We start from the raw sequence: 26,985 nt of genomic DNA on the forward strand, positions 1-26,985 counted from the left end.
CGGGAGGCTGAGGCAGGAGAATGGCGTGAACCCGGGAGGCGGGGCTTGCAGTGAGCTGAGATCCGGCCACTGCACTCCAGCCTGGGCAACAGAGCTAGACTCCGTCTCAAAAAAAAAAAAAAAAAAAAAAAAAAAAGAAGTGTGTGTGTGTTTTTGTGTGTGTATGCAGTTGTACACATATCTATATTTATTTCTATATATTTCTCCAAATCTATTCGAGTTCATACCCTACACCAGAGGATTAATCCTTTTTTTTTTTTTTTTTTTTTGATACAGAGTCTCACTCTGTCGTCCAGGCTGGAGTGCAGTGGTGTGATCTCAGCTCACTGCAGCCTCAGCCTCCTGGGTTCAAGCGATTCTCCTGTCTCAGTCTCCCGAGTAGCTGGGACTACAGGTGTGCATCACCAAACCCAGTTAATTTTCATATTTTTAGTAGAGATAGGGTTTTACCATGTTGCCTAGGCTGGTTTCGAACTCTTAACCTCAAGAGATCTGCCTGCCTTGGCCTCCCAAAGTACTGGGATTACAGGTGTGAGCAACTGTGCCTGGCCCAGAGGATTAATTCTATCTTACCTATTTTCATATCTGTAATTCTCTTCTTCAACAGTGAGAAAAGTGGCTGCATTTATCTACAATGTATTTATTTGAACCTTTTTACAATACACAGAAAGTTGTTTCAGAATTAATAGGCAGTGCTTTTGTAGAAAAGAAACCTGTGTATGAATTTTTTTTTATTATCAAATTATTAACATATAGCAATAGTCCTCAACACAGGACATTTTACCTCCCAGGAGACATTTGACAATATCTGACCAGGAAAACTACTAAACATCCTACAATTCATAGGGTAGTCCCACAGCAAAGAGTTTATTCAGCCCAAAATGTCAGTAGCACTGAGGTTGAAAAACTTGATCACAGAGCAAGGAAAATATCCACTCAAGGAATTAATATCGATGTTTTTGTCAAACTACTTGAATGTAAGGTGCAGGCATCATGATGCTTCTCTCCTAAATACTCCCTAAAAAAAAAAAAAAAAAAAAAAAAAAAGAGCATTATCCTATATAATGACAAATCCAGAAACAGGGGCCAGGACCTTTGCAGACTCCAGTAGATAGTGTCGAAAGAGCTGTGAGAGAAGTTTTGTAGCTAATGCAACAGTGTCTATGCTACTGGAAAAATCTCTCTCTGTACATACACCTTCCCTGGCCAAAAGACCTTTTGAAGGAAGAATTGATAGGTTGACTAGAGTAGATGAACCCAGAATCAAATTTTTTTCTTTCTTTTTTTTTTTTTGGAGACACAGTAGCTCTCTGTCGCCCAGGCTGGAGTGTAATGGCGCGATCTTGGCTCACTGCTATCTCTGCCTCCCAGGTTCAAGTGATTCTCATGCCTCAGCCTCCCTAGTAGCTGGGATTACAGGCGCACACCACCACGCCCAACTGATTTTTAGTATTTTTCCTAGAGACGGGGTTTTGCCATGTTGCCCAGGCTGGTCTCAAACTCCTGACCTCAAGTGATCTGCCTGCCTCAGCCTCCCAGAGTGCTAGGATTACAGGCATGAACCGCTGCTAGGCCAGAATACAATTTTTCTAGAGAGAAAAATAGGATGTAGTCTATAAATATGAATTTCCAAAACCTATTGTAATTGTATTGTGAAAGTTATTCTTAGCTCTTTTTTGATGGATTGAAGTTCTTATGCTGAGGTACTTACAAACCAAGGTGATATTTACATATCACTAGAAGAATATGGCTTACCTAATGATATATTTATTTCAGGCAGAGTTCAGTAGCAGAAGATTTTAATACAATTAAAAAGGAGCAGAGTGATTGGAGAGGAAGGAGGTTAGGGGAAGGGGCGTATTTGAAATAGAATGCTAGATTTAATTTATTTCAGTAAAACCACTTAGGTTACATCATTTAATATATTCAGCAGATTTTTGTTGTTATTGTTGGGGTTTTTTTGTTTTTGTTTTTTTGAGATGAAGTCTTGCTCTGTTGCCCAGGCTGGAGTGCAGTGGCACGATCTCGGCTCACTGCAACCTCCGCCTCCTGGGTTCAAGCAATTCTCCTGCCTCAGCCTCCCAAGTAGCTGGGACTACTGGCGCCTGCCACCACACCAGGCTAATTTTTTGTATTTTTAGTAGAAACGGGGTTTCAACGTATTAGCCAGGATGGTCTCAATCTCCTGACCTTGTGATCTGCCCGCCTCGGCCTCCCAAAGTGCTGGGATTACAGGCGTGAGCCACACCACGCCCAGCCCAGACATTGTTATATGTGTGTATTGGGGAAATGGTGATGACAAAGTAAGCTCAGTAGAGCTTTCAGCCTAGTTTTTATTTTGTGTTCCACAACTAGGGTAATTGTGCTAAAATTTAGCTGTTTCTTGAAGAAAAGTTTCTTGTTGTTTTCCATATCCAGTTAAGTTCCAAGTGAATTTTTTCTGACTAGTATCAAGAAATTTCAAAATTGATGAAGAATAGCATTTTGCTCATCTCACTGAATTTCAAGTCTTAATAAGCAATGAGTTATAATCTATCACTGTCATTATTTTTATGCTAAAATTGTGAATATATAATTTATGTTAATGTATGTTTTATAGTGCCATCACCATGATTACTAATATATGTAACTGTATTTGTATTTTTTCCCAATTACTAAAATGCTTACTGTAATTTGCTTCCAAGTTTTATTTAACTCAGTTGTTCTGTGTTGTTTATGCATGTGCAAACATGAAAGAGATTACCAGTCTTTTATTGTAGAGATTATAGTGTGATACTAACTCTTGCTTTTAAAATAAACATGTTTTTGTCAGATGACTTGCAGGGTGCGCAGTCAGAAATTGAGGCAAAGCAAGAAATACAGCATCTTCGAAAGGAATTGATTGAAGCCCAGGAGCTAGCTAGAACAAGTAAACAAAAATGCTTTGAACTTCAAGGTGAGATCAAGATTACTTTGGTTCTTTAGGGATGTGTGGAGGCAGCACGATATAATTGGATGGCCCCAAACTTGGAGTCCAGAGGCATGTTCCAGATTCACAACTTTATGAGATATGTGATCTTGGTATATTTACTTGACCTCTCTAAACTTGTGTTTCAGGTCAGTAAAATGAGGGGAGTTACAGTTGCTCTACCTTCACACTGTTGATGTGAAAATCAAGTAAGATCTTTACTAACTGAAAGATCTTAATAGTTAATTGCATATTAAGTACAACAGAAGGAAAACTCAAATTTCTAAATTTTCGTTACACCTAATGTTAGCTAATGTCCTAGCCACGTTCTTTTCTAGTAGCTCACTTATCTGTAGGTCATAAGCCAGTGGAGTCTGTGCAGTTCCCCAGAGCTTACATTTCTGTACCATTCACAGTAACTACCTGGTTGCAGACAATTAGTATCTCAAAGAGTCTTAAAATGAGAAAGGGAATGACCTATGGAGTCCTTATGCTCTCCAAGATGGCTTTCCTGCCCAGTAGGAAGATTTACATCCCAGGAGGGAACTAGGAACTTCTTGTTACTACTTCTTTCCTTTCCTGCTTCTCAAAGAAATTAGAATTGGTATTCACTTAACTTGAACCTTTTGGAGGATCCAGGCTAATATATTAAATTACAATGAAAAAATATTTAGTTAACAGCAATTATTTAGTTTAGTGTTTACTATGTGCTTGACAGTAAATATGAGAATTTTAAGTCTTTTAAAAAAATTAAATTCAAAATGCCGATTAACAATTATCAAGACTGTTTCTCGTGTTAAGAAAAGCACATATTATCTTGGTGATACCAGGTCCAGAAAACTCCACTACTCAGTTGAATAGATTTATTACTTACTACAGTCCTGTACTCCTAAAATCTTTAAACTAACTGCTAATACTGCTAATACTGCCTAACTTTTGTTTCTTTCAATAATCTTTTAGGAGAGAGTTTTAAAAGAAATTTTCAGCTGCTCAACTCTGGGTACTTTCATTAATTCACAAAACTATTAATAGATACTGTGTTTTTACTTTTAGCTCTTTTGGAAGAAGAAAGAAAAGCCTATCGAAATCAAGTTGAGGAATCCACTAAACAAATACAGGTTCTTCAAGGTACGGAAGACCCCAAAGCTCTTTGAGATTGTTATTGTGTGTGTGTTTTTAGTGATTCAAAAGGAACGGAGGCCAGGCACAGTGGCTCATGCCTGTAATCCCAGCATTTGGGAGGCCGAGAAGGGTAGATCACCTGAGGTCAGGAATTCGAGAGCAGCGTGGCCAACATGCTGACCCCCTCTCTCTACTAAAAATACAAAAATTAGCTGGGCATGGTGGTGCATGCCTGTAATCTCAGCTACTTGGGAGACTGAGGCAGGAGAATCGCTTGAACCTGGGGTGGAGGTTTCAGTGAGCTGAGATTACACCACTGCACTCTAGCCTGGGTGACAGAGCAAGACTCTATCTCAGGAAAAAAAAAAAAAAAGGAATAGGAAGTAAGAAGGCAGAGAGTCCCCATTTTTCTTTTTTTCTTTTTTTTTCTTGAGACGGAGTCTCGCTCTGTCGCCCAGGCTGGAGTGCAGTGGCTGGATCTCAGCTCACTGCAAGCTCCGCCTCCCAGGTTTACGCCATTCTCCTGCCTCAGCCTCCCGAGTAGCTGGGACTACAGGCGCCCGCCACCTCGCCCGGCTAGTTTTTTGTATTTTTTAGTAGAGACGGGGTTTCACCGTGTTAGCCAGGCTGGTCTCGATCTCCTGACCTCGTGATCCACCCGTCTCGGCCTCCCAAAGTGCTGGGATTACAGGCTTGAGCCACCGCGCCCGGCCGAGAGTCCCCATTTTTCATGGCTTTGATTCTCTAGAACCTCACATTTCAACACGGCTCTTGGTGGAGCTTGCTTTATTTATTTATTTATTTATTTATTTATTTATTTATTTATGAGACAGTTTCGCTCCTGTTGCCCAGGCTGGAGTGTAATGGCGCGAACTCAGCTCACCACAACCTCCGCCTCCCAGGTTCAAGCAGTTCTCCTGCCTCAGCCTCCTGGGGTTACAGACATGCACCACCACGCCTGGCTGATTTTGTATTTTTAGTAGAGAGGGGGTTTCTCCATGTTGGTCAGACTGGTCTCAAACTCCCAACCTCAGGTGATCCGCCCATCTCGGCCTCCCAAAGTGCTGGGATTACAGGTGTGAGCCACTGCGCCTGGCCTATTTATTTATTAAGAAAATTCAAGGGAAGATTGTCCAGTACTCCCATATTAGACACTTAGAATGGAAAAAGCAGAGGGGAAGATTCGCAGTTGGTAAGACTGTCATTTTCTGGGTTATGTTGTGAGTTCCTACAGAGGGCCTTTGGATAGGAAATCTGTTTGAGCTACTCTGTGCATCAGCACTTTGAGCTAGCTGGTATGTGTATATATTGATGGCTGGTGTAGGTATACTGACATCTGATGCTCAGAACACACTTGTATTTCAAGAAAATTTTTGTTTGTTTGTTTTTTGAGACGTAGTCTTGCTCTGTTGCCCAGGCTGGAGTGCAATGGTGCGATCTCGGCTCACTGCAACTTCCACCTCCTGGGTTCAAGTGATTCTCCTGCCTCCAGAGCAGATGGGACTACAGGTGCACGCCACTACACCCAGCTAATTTTTGTATTTTTAGTAGAGATGGGGTTTCACCATATTGGCCAGGCTGGTCTCAAACTCCTAACCTTGTGATCCACCCACCTCGGCCTCCCAAAGTGCTGAGATTACAGGCATGGGCCACCACGCCTGGCCTCAAGAACAATTATATATCACATGGAATAGGATAATAGTCTCTGCACTGATTTTCTTTGATAATGGCTGTTCTTCTTATCACCATTTTGCTGTTTCTTCGTGTGAGCTATTGCAGGGTCATTACAGAAATTTCCAGAAAAACCCCTGCCTGTCGAGTGTTTACTTCAAGCTGGAGCTCCTGGTATATTATGAGGAGATTGTATGATACCCCAGGAGAGGTCTTCCTTTCCCATGCCATTATAAAATTCCTAAAGTAAAATTAATTTCCTTTCTTGTCAAAGAAGGAGCCGATGTTGTTTTAAAATTTTAGCTTGAGAGATAGGTGGGGAAGAAATTAAATAGACAAGTAATCACTATTAAGAAGAGAAAGGAGAGTCGTTGTATGAGTCCCAAGATACTTGCCCAAAAATATTTCAGAGAAAAATTAGTCTTTGGGGTCTTATTTTTTGAGTGGAACTTTTGAGTTATTTAAAATTAGAATTTTATTTTGGTCAAATTAGAATTTCTAGGGTATGTCATATATGTTTTTAAATTGAAAGCTCTTAAAACTCCTATTGTAGTTTAATGTTATTATCCATTAATTTACATAAATCTGATTTGATTCTCTATTTTCATCCTAGACTGTGTAGGGGCAATTTTTCCTAAAGGTTCTGTGACATAGTGCTGCCTTTTGTTTTAAACCTGTCTTGCCCAGGCATCATTGAGTGCCCCCTAGTGCCAGCATGTGTATTTCACGACTGTATCAACAATCATGATCATCTTCTCTGGCCACTGTGCCCTTTCAGATTCCAAACTTGTTACCTCTCAATTCTTCCTACAAATTTAGAAAGTCTAATATCTTAATGTTTACTTACGTAGCAACCTCCCTTTCTCCCACCCCTAAATCCTCTTATAATTAATTGTTTTCCTTTGGAACTTTTTAAATCTATAATTTCCTTATAATATGGTAACCAAGATTAATTTTCTTGTTCTGCGCCAAGTTTGATTTTATACAAATGGTTTCCAGTTTGGGTCATGAGCACAAAACCAGGTATTTTAAATATATATATAACCCTTCAGTGAGGCAGTATTAATTTTATTAACTCATTAATTCAACCAATAATTCTTGATTGTTTACAGCTGTGAGCAAAACAAATGCCCTACATGAGGTATACAGTTCAGTAGAAAAGTTAAACAATAAGCAAATTAATAGAGACTATGATGTCCAATAAGGACTTCAAAGGAAAATAAATCAGAGTAAAGAGCCAGAGAATGACAGTGAGCTGTTTTTCAGATGAGTCATCAGAAAAGGCCTCTTTAAAGAATTGACATTTGAACAGAAAAATGAATCAAGAGTATCAACTGTTTATTGCTTACCATTTGACCAATCTATTCTACACATAGGATTCACCCTAAAAAAAATAAAAATAAGTATATAGTGTTTAAACACTGCACAGCCTAAAATGTCAAAAATAAAGGGTTGGGCAAGTAAGTTACATATACTATAACTATTTTGTGTTGAAAGAGTTTCATCAACAGAAGAATGGGCAACACTGAATATATTTTGATCACTCCCTGTTTAATGTTTGTTTATATATGTGTATAAATGCATAGGAAAAAATCTAGAAGGAATGTCAGAAGTAATTTTCTGTGTGTTGGGGAGATAAAGATCACTTTGGTTTTTTTTCCTCTTTGCTATCTGTATTTTGACACTTTCTGCACCAAACGTGGATTGTTTATACACTTGAATCAAAAGCAGCAGCTCTGATAACCCAGGCTATCCATTAGGTACAATCCTGTATGGATTATTCTTTTATTCCTAATCCTAATGGGCCAAGAAAATGATGGATATACTTTTGCAGCCCAGTTGCAGAGGTTACACATCGATATTGAGAATCTCCGGGAGGAGAAGGACAGTGAAATCACAAGTACTAGAGATGAATTGCTTAGTGCCCGAGATGAAATTTTGCTCCTTCATCAAGCAGCAGAAAAGGCTGCCTCTGAGCGGGACACTGACATTGCTTCTTTACAACAAGAGCTTAAGAAGGTGAGAGCTGAGCTTGAGCGGTGGCGGAAAGCAGCGTCTGAATATGAGAAAGAAATCACAAGTCTGCAAAACAGTTTTCAGCTTAGATGTCAACAGTGTGAGGACCAGCAGAGAGAGGAAGCAACAAGGTTGCAAGGTGAGTAAATGTATTTTACATAAAGCTCTTAACTTTTGACAATAACTTTGTAACTTGTTTTTTAAAAAAAATGCAGGTTTTTTTTTTCTTTGTTAGCTATCAGTTGTATAAACCAGTGTTTTTAAATCAGAGCTAAAAATGTATTTTCAGGTCTGCAAGTTTACTTAAACTTTTTTTTTTATGGTTTTATATTTTATTTTAAAATTGTTAAAAATTGCTTGTCTTATAAAAGTTAAGTGGAAAAAAATACTGTTGTTCAAGTACGAGCTGATAGCTGTCCTTGAGGTATACATGCAAAGCAACAGAAATCAAATAATTAACCATGTAAAATCTGCGTGCTTTTAAGGGGGCAAAAAAGTATGTTCTTCTCTGAAATCTTTTCCTTTATCCTTTGAAATATTATAGAAGTTGTATTTCTATATTAACAAATATGTTTTGGGACTATTTTAGGTGAACTAGAGAAGTTGAGAAAGGAATGGAATGCATTGGAAACTGAATGCCATTCTCTAAAAAGGGAAAATGTTTTGCTATCATCAGAACTGCAACGGCAAGAAAAAGAATTGCACAAGTATGCAAGAACTCTCTGTTTTTCAGATATGAAATATTTCTTTATCTTAAATTTTCATCTAAATTAAATTTAATTTTATTACTTAAATACTTTACAGGAGCAAATGTTCGGCCCATCTCTATTTGGTTATTTGGCAGGTTAACCATACTGAATAAATACTTCAGCTTTTTTTTTTTTTTCCTGCCACCACCATTATCCTGCATGTCCTTTCCTTGTACTCACGGAATATAGATTCATTAAATGTCCCAAAGAAACCCTGAACAAACAACAAAAGTCTGTAATTCATAGTTGAACTTGCCCTGTAAACTAATAAATTTCAAATATCAGTTGCTTTTCTTTCACACCAATGATCTCTTCTTTTAGTAAGGGTGATCAGGAAGTGACTGCAATGAAGAATTTGTAAGGCTGGGTGCGATGGTTCACACCTATAATGCCAACATTTTGGGAGGCTGAGGTAGGAGGATCGCTTGAGCCTGAGAATTCAAGATCAGCCTGGACAATGTGGCAAAACCTGTCCCTACAAAAAAATACAAAGATGTACTGGGCATAGTGGTGCGTGCTTATAGTCCCAGCTACTTGGAAGGCTAAGGTGGGAGGATTGCTTGGGCCCAGGAGGTCAAGGCTGCAAAGAGCCACGATCATGCCACTGCACTCCAACCTGGGTGACAGAGCCAAACCCTATATCAAACAAATCAAAAAAATAAAAAAGGAATTTGTGCTACTGAAAGATATAATCTTCTGAATTTCAAATAGTGTTTTATGAAGAGTAATAAAATATAAGACCATTAATCCTCTGAAACCAGTTAAATCTTTCTAGTATCTAATACTTGACAAGCAAATCAGTGAATGCATTAGATTTATTCCAGCAAATTTAGTGAAGTCCTATTTTACCACCACAATATGCCATATTTAAGTTTAAAATGGGTTTATTCCAACTGGTGTGGACAACATTATGAAACTCCATCTCTTCAAAAAATACAACAAATTAACCTGGCCTGGTGGCAAGTGCCTATAGTCCCAGCTACTCAGGAGGCTGAGGTGGGAGGATTACTTGAGCCCAGGAGGTGGGGACTGCAATAAGCCATGATCACACCTCTGTAGTCTAGCCTGGGCAACAGAGCCAGTCCCTGTCTCAAGAAAACATAAATAAAAATAAAAACAAATGTTTTACATTGTTTATAAGTCATAAAAAACTTTGTAAAAGCAAATCCAAAATATGAATGGGACAAAATAAAGGTCAAAACTGTAAATATGGCCGGGCGCAGTGGCTCAAGCCTGTAATCCCAGCACTTTGGGAGGCCGAGACGGGCGGATCACGAGGTCAGGAGATCGAGAGACGATCCCGGCTAACACGGTGAAACCCCGTCTCTACTAAAAAATACAAAAAACTAGCCGGGCGAGGTGGCGGGCGCCTGTAGTCCCAGCTACTCGGGAGGCTGAGGCAGGAGAATGGCGTAAACCCGGGAGGCGGAGCTTGCAGTGAGCTGAGATCCGGCCACTGCACTCCAGCCTGGGTGACAGAGCAAGACTCCGTCTCAAAAAAAAAAAAAAAAAAAAAGCTATAAATATATGTATATGATATATATCATATATGAAATATATGAGATCTATACATATCTCATATATATCTATATACATAAATTTATTTATTTATTTTGAGATGGAGTTTTGCTCTTTTGGCCCAGGCTAGAGATTAGTGACACGATCTCAGCTCACCGCAACCTCTACCTGCTGGGGTCAAGCGATTCTCCTGCCTCAGCCTCCTGAGTAACTTGGATTACAGGCACGTGCCACCATGTCCACCTAATTTTGTATTTTTAGTAGAGACGGGGTTTCTCCATGTTGTCAGACTGGTCTCGAACTCCTGACCTCAGGTGATCTGCCCACCTTGGCCTCCCAAAGTGCTGGGATTACAGGCATGAGCCACCGCGCTTGGCTCATAAATTTTTTTTTTTTTTTTTTTTTTTTTTTTTTTTTTTTTTGAGGCAGAGTCACATTCAGTTGCCCAGGCTGGAGTGCAGTGGCATGATCTCAGCTCACTGCAACCTCCGCCTCCCTGGTTCAAGCAATTGTCCTGCCTCAGCCTCCCAAGTAGCTGGGATTACAGGCATGCACCACCACACCTGGCTGACTTTTTTTTGTATTTTTAGTAGAGATGAAGTTTCACTCTGTTGACCAGCCTGGTCTCGAGCTCCTGACCTCAAGTGATCTACCTGCGTTGGCCTCCCAAACTGCTGGGATTACAGGTGTAAGCCACCACACCTGGACTATATATAAAATTAAGGAGGCTGGGTGGAATGACACGCTCCTGTGATCCCAGCTACCCAGGCGGCTGAAGCAACATGATCACTTAAGCCCAGGAGGTCAAAGGTAGTGAGCTGTGATCACACCACAGCACCCCAACCTGGGCAACAGAGCAAGACTCTATCTTAAAAAAAAAAAAAAAAAAGAAAGAAATTGAGGAATGAATTGATTATCTGTATAACAGCACATTTGAACAAATTGTTTGGTATGAAGTGTGTATAAGATTATGATACAGATACCCAAGTTCTTTACATTTAGAATATATTAAGATCCTAATAAATCCATTTAGTTTAATAATCTATCAAGCAAGAAATACCATTGTTTGATTGCCACTGTTGCTTATCTTGTTGTTTTGAAATTATTTATTTATTTATTTATTTATTTTTGAGACAGAGTCTTAATCTCTTGCCCAGGCTGGAGTGCAGTGACACAATCTTGGCTCACTGCAGCCTCCGCCTCCTGGGTTCAAGCAATTCTCCTGCCTCAGCCTCCTGAGTAGCTGGGATTATAGATGTGTGCCACCATGCCTGGCTAATTTTTGTATTTCTGGTAGAGAGGGGGTTTCACCATGTTGGTCAGGCTGGTCTCAAACTCCTGACCTTGGCCTCCCAAAGTGCTGGGATTACAGGCGTGAGCTACTGCCCTCGGCCAAAATTATTGATATTTTAAAGATTTAGGCTAGATCCCTTATTTTTAAGATGTGATTAATTGGAATCTAGCAGACTCTTAAATACTGTTTTCAATTTTTTCAAATTTTAAGTGTTGAGAAGCAAGCCTACAAACTACTAGTGAGTAGAAGCATATGGTTTAAAAACATTAGGCCCCAGAAAGGGGCCGATAAGTCATTGGTCAGATCATCTACCTAAACTCACATAAAGTATTTAAGGCAGATTAATTCTTTTTTTTTTTTTTTTTTTTTTTGAGACGGAGTCTCGCTCTGTCATCCAGGTCCAGGTTAGAGGGCAGTGGCGCGATCACTGCCAGCTCCACCTCCTGGGTTCACGCCATTCTCCTGCCTCAGCCTCCGGAGTAGCTGGGACTACAGGTGCCCACCACCACACCCGGCTAATTTTTTTGTATTTTTAGTAGAGATGGGGTTTCACCATGTTAGCCAGGATGGTCTCGATCTCTTGATCTCGTGATCCGCCCGTCTCGGCCTCCCAAAGTGCTGGGATTACAGGTGTGAGCCATTGCACCCAGCCTAATTCTTTTTCTTAAACTTTTCTGATGCCCTAAATTTGCTTGATAAGCCTCCCCAGCATTTAAGTAGTATTTAGAAGCTAGTCTTCCTTTACAGCGTCTTATGTGCCATTTAATTGCTAGCTGTATTGACTTGACAACATCAGACCCACCCCAAAGAATCTGTGAAGCGTACAATCAAAATGGGATTCAGACTCTGTAGTAGTTCAGTTACAGTAGTGAGTCTGATTCTTGAATGATCCATTCTGAAAGATGTAAAACTGTCACCTTGAAAACCTTATACTCCTTTAGCTATTTATGGGAGCCAAATTCCCTAACACAGCTATACTGTGCAGACCTTTTATTCTCTGTTGTCTGGGCTGTGGAAGAAGGAATTGAAGACAGAATTTCTGTTCACACATATCACGCTGTTTTCCGCGTATGTTGTAAGTCAGATTTTTTTAACATCAAGTTATAAAAGTGATCATAGAGACTGTGGTGGCTCAACGCCTGTAATCTCAGCACTCTGGGAGCCGAGGCGGGCAGATCACCTGAGGTCAGGAGTTTGAGACCAGCCTGACCAACATGGAGAAACTTTGTCACTACTAAAAATATAAAATTAGCCGGCCAAGGTGGCGCGTGCCTGTAATCCCAGCTACTCGGGAGGCTGAGGCAGGAAAATCGCTTGAACCCGGGAGGCGGAGGTTGCAGTGAGCTGAGATCACGCCATTGCACTCCAGCCTGGGCAACAAGTGTGAAACGCTGTCTCAAAAAACACAAAGGTAATCATAGAATTTATTAACCTTGGGAATAGCCTCAGAAGTTAATGATTCAATCCTGTTACTTGGCAGTGAAGGGCACTGAGACTCTCGTTGTGTTAGTTATGTATATATTACATGGTATCTTGTATAGGTCTAAGAGCTCAGAAAGTGTTTATTCTGAAAATGAAATGTACCAGTTAAGTGACTTGCTTAACATCCCCCAGCTAAATAGTGGCAGAGCTCGGGGTGTAGAACTCAGCCTGCTACTTCTTTGTCTTATGCTCTTTTCTCAATTTGGTGTGTCTTCTCATTTGAACAGGTTTATCTTTACTTGAATTAGCAGTGACTCCTAAGCTTTAAGTTTCTGACCCCCATTCTATTTGTCAAGTATTTAAACTTACAAGAAATTGTTGAAATATGTGTGTTCTTTTCCTGTAGAAGACCTATACTGAATCTTTTTATGATGAAATTAATACTATTTGATACAACAAAATATACAGTTAATTACCTCCTATTTCTGTTTTTAAAATTTCAACCTTTGTGTATACTTGATGGGACACACCTTTAAGCTTGTAATTTTTTAGTGTTTTGATGGTTTTTGCTTATTGAATGAAAATATTTCATTCTTTTTTATACTTTTCTTTTTTTTCTCTGAAATCCACTCTATCCCTTCTAGTGAAATGTATAAGAAACTGGACTTCCTTCTGTGTCCAGTTTCTACCTGTGAATAACTATCTGTCAATATTTATATTGCAGTTCTCAGAAGCAGAGTTTAGAGCTTACCAGTGATCTCAGCATCCTTCAAATGTCCAGGAAAGAACTTGAGAATCAAGTCGGATCCTTAAAAGAACAGCATCTTCGGGATTCAGCTGACTTAAAAACTCTTCTCAGTAAGGCTGAAAACCAAGCAAAGGATGTACAGAAAGAGGTAAAGCGAAAAGACATTATGAGCCCAATTATGGTTGGACTTAAAGCCAAAAGCAAATCAGATATCCATGCTAGTTAGAATTAAAGGGAAGCAGAAGTCACATTACCTATCACAAAACTGATACTTGGAACCTCTCTGCTTGGTGATTTCTAGCTGTGTATCATGGTCCATTTATAGAGAATTCTTCAGTAGGGTTGGTGTCAAAAATACAATATACAAAACTACATTTTAATTTTTCTCTACCAGTTAATTATATGAGAAACGCTTTGTCCCAGGTCTCTTGATCTATTTAACTTTCAAAGAGAGTATCGTATGTAACTTAGCATACTTTTGGAAAGCAAACTGAGGCCATACTCTAATGCTATCTGAACCCCTCAGGTAAATATGGCCTGAAAAGTTACTTAAAATTCACCTCATAGCCAGGCAGCCAGCCAAACACATGTTCTGTGGCCTTTTACTTTCTTCTCCCACCCCCTTTTCACCTTATTCATAAATGTGCATGCTCACTTTTCGTGTCATTCTGCTTAAAACCTTAAATTGAGTGGCTTTTTAAAAACTTGTGTTGAAGTCATAACAATTAACTTTGGAACAGAAACCCTACCCAATTTCTTCCTGAGTAAGAGAGGTGTATTTCACTTCCCAAAGCCTTGAAGTTGACAGCAGGGCAGTAAGAGCTGCCTTCAGTCCTGCTGGCCTCATACCACTCCCTGCATTAACTCCTGGCCAGCTCGGGGAATGGAGAAGCCTGATACAACTTGATCTACAGATCAGGGACCACCCCAGTTGTAGACTTTCTTAAAAGGATTCTTTATGAATTAGAAGGAAGTTGAAGACAACTCTTTGTCTTTAATAATGAACTTTCCCAAAGTTGTTTCTAGAAGATCTGCTTAATCAATGCAGTTTTTCTTTGCACTTTTCTTTCCTTGTAGTGTCCTGAATTTGGCAATGATTGTTGTTCTGTCTTCATGTTTGTTCCTAATGAAAAGAAATACTGTAACATTTTTTATTTTCTTGTGGACATATTGATTTTGTAATGTGTTCGTTTTTACCTTACTAAAGATACGTGTTTTAGAAGAAATCTCATTTTATTTGGTTGGAACACAAATTTTGTCCAAAGTAAATATCTTAGTATTTAATACTGTAAGCACTTTGTGTCCTTCCAGTCCGTATGCCATAGTTCTTTCAAACTCTGGGAAGAATGCTGTGGTTGGAAGATTATTCTGTTGTATGTTACTATGAATGCATTAGCCATTTTGTTGCATTATTTGTTTGCCTGTTTTTGGTCACTGAGTAATCGGTGCAAAATGCTTTAACTGTTTCCACAAATGGCAGTGGCATGTTGTCACAGCATCTAAATTGTTGATAGTCTTGGATTGCATTAAATGCAGCACATTTAAAAATATGTCTGATCTTGTCAGTATGTTTCTTTTCTATTTTCTTGTTCACTGTTTTCCATTGTGAAATGATGTGTAGTCATCACACTCCTTTGTAATGTGAAATTGCTCTCTTTCTGTTTGTCCAGATGTTAACATGTTGGATACTATATACTACAGTTTAGTTATAGCTGTATACTATAACTAAAATGTTCTTTAATGTGGTTCTTACCTCTGTGTAATCCACTGCAAATGAATTATTGCCTTTTATTAATGCACATATATTTCCCTTCAACATTTCCCCTTTGTTCTCCTTTCTCTCATAGAATCATGCTTAATATGCACAGTATCCAATTATGTATTTTCAGCACTGTAACAGACTAAAATATTACAAGCTAAGCAAACCCAGATACGATTCTTTTTATGAAGAAGAACCAAAGGTGTTGGTAATATTGTGTGATATTTCCCTCTTAATCAGGACCAAGCTCATTTGTCACCTCAGAGTTAGAAAGCAAGATGGAGCAAAAATGATAGCCAAGCAAGGCTGCAGTAGGTGACCTTTGTTGTACAAATTGAAATTTATATATGTGGCGACTTTTATATGAATATTAAACAAAGAAAAAGTACATGCAAAAAGTAAATCTTGTCTGGGCGCCATGGCTCATGCCTGTAATCCCAGCACTTTGGGAGGCCGAGGCGGGCAGCTCACCTGAGGTCAAGACCAGCCTGACCAATATGATGAAACCCCGTCTATACTAAAAATACAAAAATTAGCCGGGCATGATGGCATGCGCCTGTAATCCCAGCTACTCAGGAGGCTGAGACAGGAGAATTGCTTGAACCCTGGGGGCGGAGGTTGCAGTGAGCTGAGATTGCACTCCAGCCATTGGACTCCAGCCTGGGCAACAAGAGCAAAACTCCATCTCAGGAAAAAAAAAAAAAAAAGTAAATCTTAATCCTCAGTATTAAAAGAAAATAATGATGTATCATCTTTACATTTGACTTTAGAAAGCGTCACTATATTTTAATTTAGTAGGAATATCTATAATTTAAGAATTTATAGGCCAGGCACAGTGGCTCACTCCTGTAATCCCAGCACTTTGGGAGGCCAAGGTGGGCAGATCACCTGAGGTCGGGAGTTCAAGACCAGCCTGACCAATATGATGAAACCCCGTCTATACTAAAAATACAAAAATTAGCCGGGCTTGATGGTATGCGCCTGTAATCCCAGCTACTCAGGAGGCTGAGACAGGAGAATCGCTTTGAATCCAGGAGGTGGAGGTTGTGGTGAGCCGAGATCGCGCCATTGCACTCCAGCCTAGGCAACAAGAACGAAACTCTGTCTCAAAAAAAAAAAAAAAATTCATAAAACATTGAGCACATAGTCCACCCTATAAAGACTGACTCAAGAGAGTTATTTGGCTTTACCTTCTTGCCGTGGGGCCAGAGTCCTTGCCACCCCTTCACATGCTGGAGGTGAACAACAGGATCCCCCTGGTTGAGCTGCCTTCCTGTGGCTCTGCTTCACAACTCCTGGAATGGAGAAATAAGTGCTTTGGTACACAGGGCAGACTGGAAGAAAGAATGGTGGAAAAGGAAAGTAAGAGAAAACTTGTCAACAAAGCACTCTTTCCTTATTCTTTATTGGTCCCTGTTAAGAATCAGATCATGGGTTATTGAGAATTTATCATGTTCCAATTTGCAGAAACTAGTGTAGGTACAGTGACTTTGTCTTGGCAATGTGCCAGTAATCTTCTGCCTTCTGGAAGGAAGTCCACAGATCTTCACATCAACTGAAGAAAGCTGTCATAAAGCCCGTGAATTGTACTCCTTTAGTTCATTCTCTGGCATACTATCCAGGCTTGTTGTGGGAATGTTGTTAGGTAACAGGGAGTGTCTTTCATATTTTACTTCCCTCTCTGTACCCATATCTTTCTTCTCTTTTTCTGGTGACCTCTATGTTGACCCTAAGCCCCATCTCTCCTGTCTAATGTTTTTATACATTTACATTCCTTCTTAATATTTATCTTTGTTGAGCATGATGATGGGCTCCTAATTAGTAATTCCAAGGTATTTACATTTTTCAGAAGCATATAAAGGTTTCCTTTACTGAAGAATTTCTGGGATATAGGTAGAGAGGAACTGGAAACTTTCTACCCTCATAAACTACCTTTAGGGACAAGGAGGAACCTTTCTGGTATACTTTACCCATGGTATATCTATTTTATATTCAATCCTTGTCCATCTTCCTTCTAAAACCTTCAGAGATGGCAGAATAGGGCCAGGTGCGGTGATTCACGCCTGTAATCCCAGCATTTTGGGAGACTGAGGTGGTCAGGCATTCGAGACCAGCCTGGCCAACAAGGTGAAACCCCATCTGTAATAAAAATACAAAAAAATTAGCCAGGCATAGTGGTGCATGCTTGTAAGCCCAGCTGTACCGGGGACTGAGGCACAAGAATCCCTTGAACCCAGGAGGCGGAGGTTGCAGTGAGCCAGGATCATACCACTGCACTCCAGCCTGGGTGACAGAGTGAGACTCCGTCTAAAAAAAGAGACAGATGGCAGAGTGAGGTAGTGGAAGTGGAGACAAAGGCACAGCCAGTAGCAGAACAATCTCTGCTCTTTGACTGTGAGCCCAGCTTGTGTGTAAGATGTAGTATCTAGAAGTGGAACCAGTCTAGAATTTCAGCCTCCAGGCACCATTTAAAGTAGGGGTAAGCCATATTATGTTTCATATTGGTCTCACCTTTAAAAGGCAGATGGTCTTTAAAAGGATGTGACTCTATGTGAAAGTCAAAGTATATACAGTAAATTGTTTTCCGGAGCAGAAAATGGCAAGTTTTGCTATTTAAAAACTTCTACCAGAAACAGGCGGGGCATGGTGACTCATGCCTGTCATCCCAGCACTTTGGGAGACCAAAGCAGGCAGATCACCCTAGGCCAGGAGTTCAAGACCAGCCTGGCCAACATGGTGAAACTCCGTTTCTACTAAAAGTACAAAACATAGCCAGACGTGGCGGCAGGTGCCCGTAATCCCAGCTACTCAGGAGGCTGAGATAGGAGAATCACTTCAACCTGGGAGGCAGTGGTTTCAATGAGCTGAGATCGCACCGCTCCACTCCAGCCTGCGTGACAGAGCTAGACTCCGTCTCAAAAAAAAATACATAAAATAAAAATAAAATGTCTACCAGAAACGGATTTTTTTAAATGACTTTTAGTTGATAACCTAAGTTTTTTTTGTTTTGTTTTGTTTTTTGAGATGATGGAGTTTTACTCTTATTGCCCAGGCTAGAGTGCAGTGGTGCAATATCAGCTCACTGCAACCTCCACCTCCCGGGTTCAAGCGATTCTCCAGCCTCAGCCTCCCAAGTAGCTGGGATTACAGGCATGTGCCACCATGCCTGGCTAATTTTGTATTTTTAGTAGAGATGGGGTTTTGCCACGTTGGCCAGGCTAGTCTCGAACTCCTGACCTCAAGTGATCCGCCCACCTTGGCCTCCCAAAGTGCTGGAATTACAGATGTGAGCAACCGTGCGCAGCCGATGCCTGTTTTAAGTGGAGAAATAGAAATTTCCCAATCATAGTGGTGGGTACTTCAGATACATTTCTTTGCTTCATCTGCCTAGAAAATTCACTTATCCAGAACACTTTAATACCCAGTAATGCTGGGTAAAGGGAAACCTATAGGGAATTAATACTTTTTACTTCAAGACTGAAATAGTTTGGCTGACACTCCTTACCAGGATATAAACTCAGGCTTCCTAACGTTGGCTATGGAATTTTTCTTCACCTGCTTTTCTTTTGCTCAGTTTGAAATTTTCCTTTTTTCCTATAATTCACTTGGTGGGAAAAGTGATCCTTTAAATTAAAAACAGATGACAAAATGGTGATTACTCTTAATTTTTTTTTAACTCCAGGGCCAGAAAATTCTTACATAGAATAAAGTCAACATTAAAGACTTCTTTTTTTTTTTTTTTTTTGAGATGGAGTCTGCCTCTGTTACCCAGGCTGCAGTGCACAGTGGCACTATCTTGGCTCACTGCAACCTCTGCCTCCCAGGTTCAAGCAATTCTCCTGTCTCAACCTCCTGAGGAGTAGCTGGGATTACAGGCATGCGCCACCACACCCAGCTAATTTTTGTATTTTTGGTAGAGATGGGATTTCTCCATGTTGGTCAGGCTGATCTCAAACTCCTAACCTCGTGGTCCGCCCACTTTGGCCTGCCAGAGTGCTGGGATTACAGGCGTGAGCCACCGCGCTCAGCCAAAAGACTTCTTATGAGTGCAAGTTATTCCTCCTTAAACAAAAAGACTTGACTTTGGTGTTCCAGGTGACTAAATAGGGTCTGGCATATAAGCCTGACTAGAACCATAACTTCATACCCATTTTAAGTTGAATCTGCACACTTTTTTTTTCTTTGCCTTTAGTATGAAAAGACACAGACTGTACTCTCAGAACTGAAGTTGAAGTTTGAAATGACTGAGCAGGAAAAGCAGTCAATCACAGATGAGCTCAAACAGTGTAAAAACAACCTGAAGCTGCTCCGAGAGAAAGGAAATAATGTAAGTCTTTGCAAACTTGGCTTAGCTTTGATTGAGAGGCACATGAGAGATTGAAATTGATTTTCAGAGGACTTTATCACTGATTTGTGAAGCAAATGGTACAAATGAAGTAGGCTTTTCATTATGAAATTCCATGATAGAATCACTGTGCTGTCAGATTTTTAAGTAAGAATTTGTGCCTTTAACCTATACCCCTAGAAGAGCCTCGGGACTGCCTGGAGGAAGAGTGTTGTTTGCAATAAAGCAGCTTGCCTAAGAACTGTCAGGTTTTCCCAGATGAGTCTGAAGCTCTGTCACTAAGCTATCATCTGGCTCTTATTTCTCCCCTGCTGGGAAATGAAGCACTGTACCACCAGGGATCCATTTAAGACAGAGTAGTATATGTTGTTCTTATACCAATAATGTTCTCACTGAGGCACAGTTTCTAAAAAGCTTAATGTCTCTTTGTCATTATGTAAATATTAGAAAATGTTTGGTGAGTTTCTGTAGTCCCATGAGAGAGGGAGAGAGATGAACATTTTGGTGTAAATCGAGTTTAATATTTTTTTGTTTTTCATTTGCTAGAAAGACAGATGGTCTTTAAAAAGATACTATACTAAATAAATGTTGTGTTGTACGTTTGGTGATCGTTACCTTTGTGGGCCCTGATAGATGTTTAGTGTGGTTGGTTGTGCTCTGACTTATTTAAAACCACTGTCATGGCTTGGACACTGCAGTGTGCGTGAGCCACATACTTCCTATGGAGGAAGCCACTCTGCTTACCTTGCAGCACAAGTACAAAAGAGTGATGTTGCATGGCCATCCTGTTACTCATTTGCACACAGAATGCTCATGAGTTGCGTCCAACTGTCCTTTGCTAAAGAAAGTCTTAGTTTGTAGATAATAAAGGCTTGCTGCTTAGGTAGAAGTCTTTTAGAAGTTGATGAACTGGGTGTGGAGGCTTTATGCTAAGGAAAATGGTTTGCATTTACTTTTCAAAATGTAGATTACATAACTCTTCTAAAATCAGATCACAGGGCCGGGCGCGGTGGCTCAAGCCTGTAATCCCAGCACTTTGGGAGGCCGAGGTGGGCGGATCACAAGGTCAGGAGATCGAGACCACAGTGAAACCCCGTCTCTACTAAAAATACAAAAAATTAGCCGGGCGCGGTGGTGGGCGCCTGTAGTCCCAGCTACTCAGGAGGCTGAGGCAGGAGAATGGCGTGAACCCAGGAGGCGGAGCTTGCAGTGAGCCGAGATCGCGCCACTGCACTCCAGCCTGGGCAACAGCGTGAGACTCCGTCTCAAAAAAATAAATAAATAAATAAAATAAAATAAAATCAGATCACAGTGGTTTGATTACGTCTTTCTTTTGTGTTAATTCATATCCTTGGGATTTTGGAATTTCAGTCTACTGCTCAGTAACCCATGAAGACATCTAGCATAATCAGAATGGATCCCCCCCGTACTATTTAGAACCTTTTCAAAAGTAACTTTGCTATTATTATTTATAGCTACAATTCACCTTAGGGGTGAATTTCCTTTTTTCCAGCAAAGTTTCACTCTTGCTGCCCAGGCTGGAGTGCAATGGCATGATCTCAGCTCACCGCAACATCCACCTCCCGGGTTCAAGCGATTCTCCTGCCTCAGCCTCCCGAATAGCTGGGATTACAGCATGCGCCACCACACCTGGCTAATTTTGTATTTTTAGTAGAGATGGGGTTTCTCCATGTTGGTCAGGCTGGGCTCGAACTCCCGACCTCAGGTGATCTGCCCGCCTCGGCCTCCCAAAGTGCTGGGATTATAGGCGTGAGCCACCGCATCCAGCCCTGCCTGTCTTTATATATAACCAAACCTTTATTACATGTCAAATGTCTTGCCTGATTTAGGAAGCACGCATTGTCACAGGGCATTTATTTTTAAGCTTGAAAGCTGTATCATCTAATAAGCAAAAGAGCTTTGGTTGAAAAAAAAAAGATTTTGTTAGAGGCATAAAATAAACTTTAACCATTGCTAAGGGAGTACATTGTCAAATAATGGATTTCAGGTATCGAGCAAAAATAGTGTACTGTCAAGCAGAGAGCATCAGCTGATGGTGAAGTGTTGTCAGTGGTTTGTTTTTTGTTTTTTTGTTCTTTATTTTTTTGGAGACAGGGTCTTGCTCTGTCACCCAGGCTGGAGTGCAGTGGCGTGATCTCACCTCACTGCAGCCTTGACCTTCCCGGCTCAAGCAATCCTCCCACCTCAGCTTCCCAAGTAGCTGGAATTACAGACATGTGCCACCATGCTCAACTAATTTTTGTATTTTTTGTAGGGACAGGGTTTTGCCATGTGGCCCAGGCTGGTCTCGAACTCCTGGCCTTAAGCATTCTGCACACCTCAGCTTGCCAAAGTGCTGGGATTACGGGCATGAGCCACTACACCCGACTTGCTCTGTCTTCATGTGCTATATTTCGTTAGAATGTTAGGTATACCCACATTGCCCATTGCCTTCAGCTGTGTTTTTTTTTTTTTTTTAATGGAGTGTTACTCTGTCACCCGGTTTGGAGTGCAGTGGCGCTATCTCAGCTCACTGCAACCTCTGCCTCCTGGTTCAAGCGATTCTCCTGCCTTAGCCTCTGAAGTAGCTGGGATTACAGGCATGCACCACCATGCCTGGCTAACTTGTATTTTTAGTAGAGACAGCGTTTCACCATGTTGGCCAGGCTGGTCTCAAACTCCTGACCTCAGGTGATCCACCTGCCTCAGCCTCCCAAAGTGCTGGGATTACAGGCATTGAGCCTAGCTGTTCCTTTTAAACTGAGTTTCCCAACTTGCACACCACAGTCTATCAGATTGTGTTAGATGTCTTTAAAATGTTTGAATCTGTGCAAAACCTGAGTGGTATACTTCTATTATTTCATTCTTTCTTTCCTACCTCCCACCCTACTGGGGTCTGAATCCTCTTATCTGATTATTTTCATAGCATAAAATGATTTTAATATGCCTTCCCTTCTTTAGCCTTCCATATTACAACCCGTCCCAGCCGTATTCATCGGCCTATTCCTGGCTTTCCTGTTTTGGTGTTTCGGTCCATTGTGGTAGAGAAAGGTACAAGCACTATTGTTGAGTCCTTGTCTGTTCGTCCCCGTCACCTTTTTGTGCCGTATTTGTAATATAGTGCATGGCAAGAACACACAGGTATTTTGTTACCTGAAGCAAACCCTTCATTTAGTATGCCATGTATTTGTGTCATACCAATGAACTGAACAGTCAACTAATCCCGTAACTTTTTGTCTGGTTTACTTTGTAGTAATGCTAACCATGAGTTAATTCCAACCTAACCAGTTGTTAATATGCTTCCATTAACTGAGTCTTTATCTCTAGCAAACTGGAGTACACTATGAATTTCTGCAATATTAGTACCCTCTTTCCAATTATGTGTTTAATCAGATTTGAATGAAGAGTTTGCCTCCTTGAAGTTTTCAGCCAGCTTTCTTCCTCTTCCTCCTTATCCTCTTCCTTTTCATAGTGTAGATTTTCTTTGTTTCAACCCTTTGCCTGTTTATACTATGCCTATGAAGATGAAAAAGAATGAGATTAACATAATGAACCATTGGCTCACAATCTCAACCCCATTGTGTACTCTCAAGGATATAAACGTATCCCGTTTCTTTCTGAGCCCTGACCGCAACATCAGAATATTTCTTTAAAAACCAGTTTTTCTCAATAATGCTCCTGGAATACAAGTAAGAATACAAGTCTCAATCAAAGCAAGTTGATCTTATAAAGCCCTCTAAAAGCTAGCAGGCAACAGCCCATCCATGCTTGTCTCTAACTGGCATGCATGTTAGTAGAGCATATGAGGTGATCATGTGGCTTTATTACACTGAACAGAGTCTTTACCAGAATTGTCAGACAGGCAGGATCCCTAATGTTACTTCTCCATCTTGAACCCTGTTTGATTTTATCTTCTGTGGTTTCAAGTTAGAGAACCAAAGCCTAGACCATTATCACCTTAGCCACTATCCCCTCGCATACTGGTTCTTATCAATAAATAAACATTTTGGGCAGAAACATACTACAGGTGTCTGTATACATCAGTTATATTGGAATATATGGATACCAGAGTAAATAAAGCAGGCAGAGCCCACAAATTTTCTTAGAAGTCACTATTAGGTTTCAACTGTAACAAAGTTGAAAACTTCCCAGGACTTTCTTGGGATGTATTAGACTTCCAAATTGGTGGTCCGGCTATTATGGCTCTCCTCATACCTGCACTCCCTCACTTTTTTTTTTCTTTTCAAACTTTATTTTTATGATGCAAAAATAAGATTTTTCCAATATTCTGTTAAGTATTCAGGACTCTCTGGAACCAAGGGGTTAATAGGTATGAAAACAGAGGGGAGAATGTGATATTGACTCTTGGTTTCTTTCCACACAGAAACCCTGGCCCTGGATGCCCATGTTGGCTGCCCTGGTTGCAGTAACAGCCATCGTGCTGTACGTGCCAGGTCTGGCCAGAGCTTCTCCATGAGAGCGTTCCTTGAGTCCGTACACCGTCCTCCCTCTAGAAGCTGGCATCACACTCATGCTGGGGACAAACAGAACCATTTTCTTCCTCTTTACCTCTTAAAACAGCAGAAGTACAAGAATACAGCTGTAGGGTCATTGCTTTAAATTATATAAAATGTATCTGTCTATAAGATGATATAAAATTGTGACTTTATTCTACTGTAAGCAATAATTTGCTTGCAATTTTTCATGTAATTTTTAAATTAGTATGTTGAGATTCTGAATATTATGGTGGCCTAAAGTAGGCTTCTTGGTACACCAGATTATTTATAACATTAAATTTATGAGTATTTTACTCGGAATTCTGATGGCCAGATAATTCATTTTTCTGATTCGATAACTACCCAAACCAAACAACCAATACATACATGGGAAGAGAGGCCCTGTGTGCTCAGTGCCTATCAGTTCGAAATATATACACATATATATATATTTTTTACATATTTACGCCATTTTTACTCATTATAAAACCACTGAGCTATTGGGAACAAGACTTAGAGACAACTATTTGCGTGGATTTTTTTTTAAGGAAAAATACATTTGGAAAATAAACTGTTATGGTGATAATTTGGGGAATATGTGCACGCTTGTTCAGCCTTAATGTGACTTGAAGATGTGGAGGACATCAACTTTAAAAAACTTTCCATGAGAGTGTGTATTTTCTTGAGCAAACTGAAGAATATCTGGGAGCAAAAACATAGTAATTATACAATTTCAGTGCAGTCAACCAAACTGTTGAGTCAATTGGAATGTAATTTATTAAACCTCATGTATTTAAAGAGATATTTTTCTTTAAAAGCCAAGTTACTTTCTCATATACAGCATTTTAGGAAGCATGATTTTTTTTTTTTCTGTCATCTATTCCTCCAAGCATGTTTAATTGAAGAAAGTATTAATATCTCTTTAGATAAGCTTGTATTGACCTAATTTGGTTTATGATGTGTCAGAGCTAATTCATGTTCAGGGTGAGCTGTTGTACCTACCAACAGATTTCCTGGTTGGGTATGCAAATGGTTATTTTCTTTTTATTGTTGTTAATTGGGACTTTTTGTTAATGAAATGCACTATTCCCAAGATATAGTGTTCTATGCACAATGAAGCACCTAAAAACACTGCTTGATGTTATAAATTTAAAACACAAGTGAAAGTTTAACCATGGTTTTGTGCGGCATCATAGTTATGTCAATAAAGTTTATTTAGGTCTTAGAATATCCTAAAATATCACATAGTTAAATTTTTCAGTCAGTGAAGACCGGGAGGGAATGTCAGTGAATTGGCTTGAATGTTCTGTGGCAATCCACAGGTCTAGTCAAATATTGAAATAGGAGTTTAGGGTATAATTTGCCTTGTGATGTTTGGCAGTCACTGTTTATACTTTAAAGGTTATATTTTAAGCTGTTTGGGATTGCTGTTGGGAGGATCACTAGATTTATGGAGGAATTAGTCACAAATGACTTGTAGAAAATACTGTCATATAGTTCATTTCATCATTTTCTGTTGCAGGAAGCCACTCCACCACAGAATGCTAATATGCCAGTGGTACCCAGTACCTCTTGTATATAGGTTATTGCAAATATTGTTCTGAAATGCTTAACTTCAGAATTACATTTTTTAAAGTAAATAATTGTTTTAAATCTATTTTGTAAAGATATAAACTACAATAGAATTTCTGGAGTACAGATTAAACTATTTGCACTAACATACGTGATGTGCATGATTTAATAAAATAACTTTACTCTCCCTACGCATGTTTGAGTTGAATATCATTGAAGTTCTTAATGCTGCCTCTACTATTGGGTTGTTAATAGTCTTCTCTTGAAATGACTCTTTATGCAACATAACATACATTTGGTATTCTTTGGGGTTTAAAAGAAAACACTTAGCTGTTTCCTCCAAGTTTTATTAGCCTTTTATTTAACTTACTGCCCTATTTTTTTCTCTTTTAATATGGTTATTGTTAAAATGAGAGTCACTTGCTAGACTGGTCTCTTTAAATGTAAGGTCTAGTATCAATATTTACTTCATTCAAGTGGAATAAATGGCTTTTTGTAGTTACTTCCAGTTTTCCTCAAGAATATAAGTAAGTCTGTTCATAAGCAATACCTTCAGTTTTGTTCAGCTCACTTCCAGGTTAAATAAAGAGTAGGATTATTCACTAGTAATAATAGAGTCATTAAGAAATATTAAGCATTGCAGCTAAAAATTGAACAACCCTATAATGATACATTTAAGAATTATTCAAAGGTGCTACGTGGCAGGGTCAGAAAATAAAAAGAACGTGGTGTTTGAAGCAAAACAGATCTGTATTGGCATCTTGGTTTTATCAGCTGTTGTTGCCTTGCACAAATCACATTTTCTCTGAGTCTCCATTTTCTCATTTATAACATGGGGAGAATAATACTTATATTTGTGGTAGTAGTGTGAACATTAAAAAGATAATGTATGTGAAGTACCATTCAAGTGGTGAATAAGTTTTTATGAGAATGTCATACTGAAAAAATATTGCAAATATTAAAGTTTTAGGTAAGCTAGTACATCTACTTTATTAAATGAATTGATTGACTCAACCATTCAGAATTTCTGTGTGTGAATGAGATATATGTGTAACATTATGAATCATGAGAAAGCATTATCACCTAGCTCAGTGTGTTGCCTTCATAGTTCACTCTTTTGGAAGTAATATGTTTGGTTTGGTGACGAACCAATTGCCCACAATGGCTTTGGAATTCCTGTCGTTATTGCCTTTAGAGCTACTTTGAGTCACATGTGAAAACCATTCACATTGCCCTATAGTCAGAGGCTTTCGACCAAAACTAGTATTGCCTCCGTGATCTCTCACTTTAATCACTACACTTGACCAAAGTCTGGTGACTCTTGGC

General features: G+C 39.7%; 1 protein-coding gene across 34 annotated transcripts in view; it reads left to right on the forward strand.

The window, feature by feature from the left end:
- Positions 1-26,683, forward strand: part of SLMA (sarcolemma associated protein) — a 180,010-nt gene extending 153,327 nt beyond the window's left edge. For 15 of the 34 annotated variants that reach the window (XM_011743026.2, XM_011743074.2, XM_011743046.2 and 12 more), the window contains 7 exons: positions 2,813-2,935; positions 4,001-4,075; positions 7,575-7,895; positions 8,346-8,463; positions 13,464-13,635; positions 19,439-19,573; positions 23,976-26,683. In XM_011743026.2, the coding sequence (XP_011741328.1) occupies positions 2,813-2,935; positions 4,001-4,075; positions 7,575-7,895; positions 8,346-8,463; positions 13,464-13,635; positions 19,439-19,573; positions 23,976-24,068 (1,037 nt within the window). In that variant the 3' untranslated portion in view covers positions 24,069-26,683. Of the gene's footprint in view, positions 1-2,812; positions 2,936-4,000; positions 4,076-7,574; positions 7,896-8,345; positions 8,464-13,463; positions 13,636-19,438; positions 19,574-22,552; positions 22,643-23,975 lie in introns of all 34 variants that reach the window. The other 19 variants (XM_011743042.2, XM_071091949.1, XM_011743081.2 and 16 more) reach the window with 3 other exon arrangements.
- Positions 26,684-26,985: the final 302 nt, after the last annotated feature.

Source organism: Macaca nemestrina, chromosome 2 (genome assembly GCF_043159975.1).
Source record: "Macaca nemestrina isolate mMacNem1 chromosome 2, mMacNem.hap1, whole genome shotgun sequence".
Lineage (NCBI taxonomy): Eukaryota > Metazoa > Chordata > Mammalia > Primates > Cercopithecidae > Macaca > Macaca nemestrina.